The following is a 7609-nucleotide window of genomic DNA, read 5'->3' on the forward strand; positions in this document are numbered from 1 at the left end:
TGCTATGTTAGTGACCGGTTAGGTCGGTATCCTGGTTAGGATGTTGCTATACTATATGATCTGCTAGATCGGTTTGTCTGTCTATGGACTGTTATGTGATTACTTGTTATATGTGCACATGGTTATTTGCTTGATGTTTGGGTTGAGGCGGTCCTGCTTCGTGCTGAAGGCCAACATACCCTACGAGTGGTCAGGATAGACTGTAGGCCCGTATGTCGGTCCAATCATACCGAAGGCTCGGGATAGATCCAGATAGACTGTAGGCCCGGTGCGGGCGGTCCAGTCATACTGTAGACTCAGAGAGTGGACCGGGTGGACTGAAGGCCCGGTGTGGGCGGACCAGTCACACTGTATACTCGAGATGCATGGATGTTCTGTATTTGTTATATGATATGGTTATGTTTGTATGGCGTTGGTATTTTGGGGGTAACTCACTAAGCTTCGGGCTTACAGTTGTTGATTATGTTTCAGGTACATCAGATGGTCGCAGGAAGGCAAAGGCGTGGTCGTACAGCTCCTCCTATTTCATGGTTTTATGAATTGGTTCTGGGAATACTCTGATGATTAAACTATTTTGAAAACAAACTGTACTCACTCAATGGTTTTTAAATGCGTTAAAAAGTTTTAAGTCGGCTTGAATTTTACGGGTGTTACAGGGGAGGTTAGTTTCCTGTTACCGGTTGAAAGATACCGAATGGGAGGTTAGTTCCCGGTTACCGGTTGAAAGATACCGAAGGGGAGCCCAGCTCCCAGTTATGTCAGACAGATCCCGGTTGAAAGATACCTAGGAACAGGCATTAGGTGGTATGCAGTATGATGGGGTAACTCACTAAGCTTCGTGCTTACAGTTTTCAGTTTTGTTTCAGGTACCTCTTCAGCGAATGGGAAGGAGCCGACACAGTAGCAGCGCATTGCACACACATGATTTCCGCATTTTGAGATCCATGGGATTTGTACTCTAACATTATTACTATTTTATGTTATGGTTTTTGAGACACGTGACTGAGGTTTTATGAAATGATATGAATCGTTGATGTTTCTCCGTAAATTGTTTTATAAGTTACTTAATTAAAAACAAAAGGAGTAGGCAAACACCCAAATATTTTGGTCTTGAAAATTGGGATGTTGCAGATTGCAAGCACCCATATATGCTTAGTATCCGGTTTAGAGAGGCCAAAGGTGTAGGCAAACACCCAAATATGTTTTGTTGTATGTTTGTTTAGTATGTGGTATCTTGGGGAACTCACTAAGCTTTGTGCTTACGGTTTTCAGTTTATGTTTTCAGGTACTTCTGGTTCGAAGGGGAAGAGTCCGGGATGATTGCAGTGCACACACCACTTCATTCTGCATTTTATAATACTCTGATGTATTGGAATGTTATTGATACACTTTGATTCACCATGATTTCTGTGATGATGTTTTGGATAACAGATTTATTAATTTAAAAACGAAAATTTTTTAGTCTTAATTTTTGGAACGTTACAAAGTTAGCGCTTTTGTTGATAAATTCTTGCAATTCAGCCGTTGATCCCTCGTAATACCTCTCTAAATATAAGTATTTTGATGGAAATATTTGTGTGTTCCGTCGTTGATCCCTCGGTAAGCCGTCACTAATTAGTTACAGATAGAATCCCTTGCGGATTCCGTCACTGAAGGTCATGTTTCTAGTAGTGATTTGAGACGAAAAATAGTAGTGATTTGAGACGAAAAATTGTGTCTAAATATGTGTAGAGACACTTTTCGTCTCTAATTTGGATCTACATTGACGAATTAATTGGTCTCTAAAACTCAGTTTTCTTGTAGCTAGTGATTTAATTGTACCTTTTCTTTTGGATGTAGTTTGAAATTAGGATACATTATGATAAGGTTCAACAGTAGTCATTGTCTTTTACGTGTATTTCTTTAGTTTCATTTATTAGATTGACCGAGTCAGATTAGATTAATTATATTACGTATAAAGGGGGCTGCATGGACTTTTCGTCAAGTCAACCACGTAGTATACCTCTATGTGTGTCGGTATGTATATTATAAACCACACAAATAGTAGTGATTGTCTATACTCTATATCAGTTGAATTCAACTCAACCTTTCCCAGAAAAGATTTGCAGAAAAAGAAAGATGAAAATTCATGTAGGTAACCATGGTGTTATAGTGTTAGCTCTGATGATGATGATGATGGTGATGCTGGTTGCAAATGGTGAAACACTAGGGACACGAGAAATAGGGGTAGGGGTGATTCTTGATATGGATTCCCATGTCGGGAAGAGCATCCGGATCAGTATTTTGATGGCCATTGAATATATTTACACGAACCACTCCACCACCATTATTGTCCCTCACTTTCGGGATTCTAAATACGATAACGTCGAAGCCTCCTCAGCTGGTTTGTAAATCGTAACCCCTCTTCATCTAATTAAAAACAATACATAGTAAACTGTTTTCTTTCTGTTTTGTGTGCAGCCATAGACCTTCTGAAAAACACTCAAGTCATGGCAATTATTGGACCCCAAAAATCGTCCCAGGCAGATTTTGTACTTGATATTGCCCAAAGATCGAAGGTTCCTGTTATATCTCCGGCGACCAACCCTGATCTTTCCCCAATCCGCAACCCCTACTTCATCCGCATAGCACAAGCTTCCTCAACACAAGCCCAACCCATTGCATCTCTAGTCAAGTCCTTTGGCTGGAGGGAAGTCGTGTTTGTTTACGAAGATACTGATTTTGGAAGGGGGCATATTCCGTATTTATCAGATGCCATGGTAAACATTAGCACTCAGGTTAAGTATCGAACCCTTTTATCTCCATCCTCATCGGATGAAAAGATTCTGCAAGAACTTTACAACTTAAAGACCATGCAAACTAGGGTTTTTGTAGTACACATGTTACCGGATCTCGCTTCACGTTTCTTCAAGAAAGCAGACGAAGCTGGAATGATGGCTCAAGGATATGCATGGATCATCACTGATGTGCTCACTGGTCTTTTGCATCAATTGGATCCAGACGCTATTGATTCTATGCAAGGTGTACTAGGTGTAAAGCCTTATATACCACCTTCCAATCAGCTAACCAACTTCGAGAAGAGATGGAAGAGGAGGTTCCATAAAGAATACCCTGATGACATTGATAGAGTTGAGCTTGATATGTTTGGAATATGGTCTTATGACTATGCTGTTGGACTAGCTATCGCATTAAAGAGTATCGATCAAATCAAATTAAGTACCACCTTCAAGAGACCAAGGAAGGCCTCGACAGACTTGGCTGCCATTGGAACCTCAGAAATGGGTCCCACGCTCCTTCCAATGATCCGAGATATAAGGCTTAAAGGTTCGATCAGTGGGGATTTCCAGGTGGTCGATGGACAATTACAAACATTGGCATACCAAATAGTGAATATGATTGGGAAGGGGGAGAACCCAATTGGATTTTGGAGTTCAAGAAATGGTATATCAAATCGACTAAGCCACAATCAAGGTTTAAGTTACACGACTAACAAAGATGATCTGGGAACCATCATATGGCCTGGAGACTCTCCACAAATCCCTAAAGGTTGGGACATCGCAACTGGTGGAGACAACATTTTAAAAGTGGGAGTTCCAGCAAAAGGTGGGTTTGTTGAGTTTATTCAGACCAGCATAGATCCTAAAACTCAAGTGGTTAACGCCACTGGGTTTTGCATAGACGTCTTTAAGGCAGTCATAGAATTCTTGCCATATGATGTGCCCTACAAGTTCATTGCTTATGAAAATCCTAATGGCGAACCACCAGATTACAATGACCTTGTTTATCAGATCTTTCTTGAGGTAATTATGTATCTTACATAGTTGAGGTTATAGCGTAGTTTTCTCATATTGACAAATTTCTCTTCATTATTAAAAACTCGACAGAAATTTGATATGGTGGTTGGAGACGTGACCATCTTGTCGAACAGATCAAACTATGTTGAGTTCACTTTGCCATACTCAGAATCTGGAGTTTCAATGCTTGTTCCGGCTAAAATTGATAGTAAGAACTTTTGGATTTTCATGAGGCCTCTAGAAATGAAGCTGTGGATAACAATTGGAGGATTTTTCATCTACACTGGATTTGTTGTTTGGGTTCTAGAGCATCGAGTAAACCAAGAATTCCGTGGCCCTCCTCATCAACAATTTGGAATGATCTTCTGGTTTTCCTTCTCCACCCTTGTTTTTGCACATAGTAAGTCGATCGATCCCTATATATATAATCACACACGTACTAAAGTGATTTGCAACATGATACATGCATTAGTTATTGATGTTTGAATAAGTAAAATAACAAAAATATGAATACATCTTGCAGGAGAGAAAATGATGAGCAATTTATCTAGATTCGTGGTGATAGTGTGGATATTTGTGGTTCTGGTGCTAACCTCCAGCTACACAGCAAGCTTGGCATCCATGTTAACAGTGCAAAAGCTCCAACCAACTCTTACAAATATTTCTCAACTCAAAGAAAGCGGAGATTATGTGGGATGCCAAGATGGTTCTTTTGTTGCTGATATGTTAATTAAGGACATGGGTTTCAATGGTGACAAGTTGAAGAAGTATGCCAACGTCCAAGAGTATGCAAACGCCCTTTCAAATGGGACTACAAAGAATGGAGTTTCTGCCATCGTTGATGAGGTTCCGTATCTCAAGACGTTGCAAGCAAAAAGCTGTAACAAGTATGTCATGGTGGGTACAACCTACAAGACTGCGGGCTTTGGCTTTGTAAGTAGTGACTTTTCTTTGATTAATTTTATATGACATGTCATTAATTAATTACCTCGAAGGGGCTATAATTGACTGGGTAGTACGTCATGTTGTTGTAAACAGGCATTTCCAAAAGGATCGCCCCTAGTAGCTGAGTTCTCAAGTGCAATCTTGAAAGTGATAGAGGGGCAGATAAGAAACATTTCAGATAGATGGATTAAAGATAAAGCGGATTGCCCCGGGAAAAATGAGAATGTTGAACCCTTTGACAAGCTGACACTAGAAAGCTTTAAAGGTCTATTTTTTGTTGCTGGTTTGTCCTCAACCTGTGCGCTAGTCATCTTCCTGTTTACGTTCTTATACGAAAACAAGGAGATGCTAGTCTCAGATGATTCAATACGCCATAAGGTGAGTGCAATCATACAAAACTTTGATAAGAAGAAAGATATAATGCCCTCTACAACAGAAACAGTCGATGATAGCAATGAGTATATAGAAGAGAATATGATGAACGGTCCACCGATGAGTCCAGCAATAAGTGTTTACCATCAAGATGAAGGAGCCTTTTCACCGGCGAGTCCAAGTGTCCAACCTATCAATGAGCCTATGTATCTAAGCTAAGCACGATAGGATTGAGATTAGTGTATTATATTTTATTTTATACATGTATTTGTACTATAGCCCATGTATAATTAAGTGTATATCTCGGCCCCTTTATTTTTATACACCTATATACATGTGTGTTCTTATAATGTACTTGATCACATTAACCCTAAAGCTCCTCGTCTCGTTGTTATTGATGAACCCATCTGGTTACGTTTAGATGCTATCGTTAAGCAATGGATCTATGTTACAATATTATCCATCAATCTTCTCCAAACGATAATGAAACTTGATGCCACTGCTCAAGAACTCTGGCAATGTCTTGAAGAAAATTTTAAAGATAAGAAGGCTACAAGGGTTGTCTACTTGGAAGAACAATTTAATACCACTCGCCTCGATGCATTCTCCAACATCACTGATTATTGCACACGACTCAAGAACTTATCTGACCAATTGGCTAAGGTAGGCAACCACATAGCATAAACAATATAGTTCTACAATTGGTTTTCGTCTAATAAAGGGTGATTACGATACCATAGATCTAGTTATTCAACAGGTCGGACCCGTGCCTAGTTTTAACAAAGCTCGATAATAGATCTTGTTGAAAGAAACATGTTGGTATAAGAAAGCTTCACACACTTAACAAGTACTTGTTACTCAAAAATCCTTTGATGCAACTTATGACACTACAGCGATGACTCCCGATCATAGCAATAGCAGGTCCGTTACTTGGGGGTGGTCGAGGGGGTTACCATATTACCTTCACAATAGTTGGTCTAATTTTGGATGGAATTTTTACTTAGAACACTCGATGTATAATGTATATTCTCTTCAAAATCACAACAATGTTGATGATTTCGTCTGTAAAAAGGCTCTTTTATATAAGGATGAACAAGAAGAATAAGAATACATGTCCATGATTTCAGATGCATCTTCTGGGCCACCACATATTCAAGAACAAGAAGAATGCTTCAACAGCAGTGGCAGTGGAGGCTAGTGTGTTTAAACCCCTCTTCTTCCATTAATCAATCATCTTATAAATGGAAAAGGAGAAAATATTGTGAACAAATAAAGGTTGCATAGAAATGTTCAAGATTTCCCTTATTTCCTTAAGGATATCATTAGTTCTTAACCACTTGGGTTGTGGTGACTTGGTAAGACATGTGGAAGATATGGTGGATAACCTATTGACCCATGTTCAAATCCTGGCACCACTCAGCCCTTGTGGCCATGGAGGTTCGCCTGCAGTGACTCCAGGGCATGAGGCAAAGCCTCATGTTTGCAGCGGGGGATTAGTCGGTGCGCGAAAGCTGGCCCGGAAACCCTCGTTAGGGAAGTTCCCTTTCCAACAAAAAAAATATATATCATTAGTTCTCTATTCTTCAACTTTTCAAATAAAAATTTGACAGTACCCAACAAGAAATGGAGGATAAATAGAATATAGACTACTCTCAGGGCTATTCCACAACCTACTTTAAGGATAGATCTAAAAATCAAGAACACTTCGGGTTCTTCCACACCCCCCCCCCCCCCCCCGCGCTCGCCTCTAGTACTCAATTGCAACAAAACCAATGGTTTGAAGGAAAGAGATGCGGCCGATGTTAATAAATGTAAATTCTTGAAGTTTGTTGATGTATTGTATTTTAGGGCATCCACAATTCATTGAATCTCATAGAATTCAATGGATTGTCACGTCATCATTTTATAATCCATACAACTCTATCAAAAAATTCTACAATTCATTAAACTCTGAAAAGTTCAATGGAATATATTTAAATAATTATTTAAGAATTAGAAAACTCTCATTTTTCCCATTGGAGGTGTTAATGACCATTGAACTCTAAATCTATTAAATGTCAATATGGCATCTCACAATGATAGATTTTTATCCATTGAATGACAACTAGACTTGCCACTTCATTAAACTATTTCATTGAATTCTCCATTGTGGATGCTCTTATACATATATTTGTATTATAGCATGTGTACGTATATCTGGTCCTATTAAGTGTATATCTCGACCCCTTTATTTTTTATACACCTATATATATATATATATATATATATATATATATATATATATATATATATATATATATATATATATATATATATATATATATATATATCATTAATGTGAATCAATAGTTTATGGAAAGTATACTGCCTTCATGGTATCAAGGCGATTGTTGGGTTATGAGGGATCTAAAAGGTCACAAAGGCGCACGACGGAAGCAACTAAAATATTAACCTCATAAGCCATAAGGATACATGTTCATCCAGTTAATTGCAATTTA

The 7609-nt window shown here is 38.7% G+C and overlaps 1 protein-coding gene and 1 pseudogene across 1 annotated transcript; both read left to right on the forward strand.

The window, feature by feature from the left end:
• Positions 1–2065: 2065 nt before the first annotated feature.
• On the forward strand, positions 2066–5461 carry LOC145120820 (glutamate receptor 2.7-like). Its single transcript, XM_079056612.1, has 5 exons — positions 2066–2383; positions 2461–3800; positions 3885–4194; positions 4318–4727; positions 4833–5461. The coding sequence occupies exons 1-5, from the start codon at positions 2119–2121 to the stop codon at positions 5328–5330; spliced, it is 2823 nt and encodes a 940-aa protein (XP_078912738.1). The 5' UTR covers positions 2066–2118; the 3' UTR covers positions 5331–5461.
• A 662-nt stretch (positions 5462–6123) lies between these two features.
• Positions 6124–6917, forward strand: LOC145122361 (uncharacterized; annotated as a pseudogene).
• Positions 6918–7609: the final 692 nt, after the last annotated feature.

This window comes from Lactuca virosa, chromosome 6, assembly GCF_052849685.1.
Source record: "Lactuca virosa cultivar CGN04683 chromosome 6, Lactuca_virosa_CGN04683_v6, whole genome shotgun sequence".
Lineage (NCBI taxonomy): Eukaryota > Viridiplantae > Streptophyta > Magnoliopsida > Asterales > Asteraceae > Lactuca > Lactuca virosa.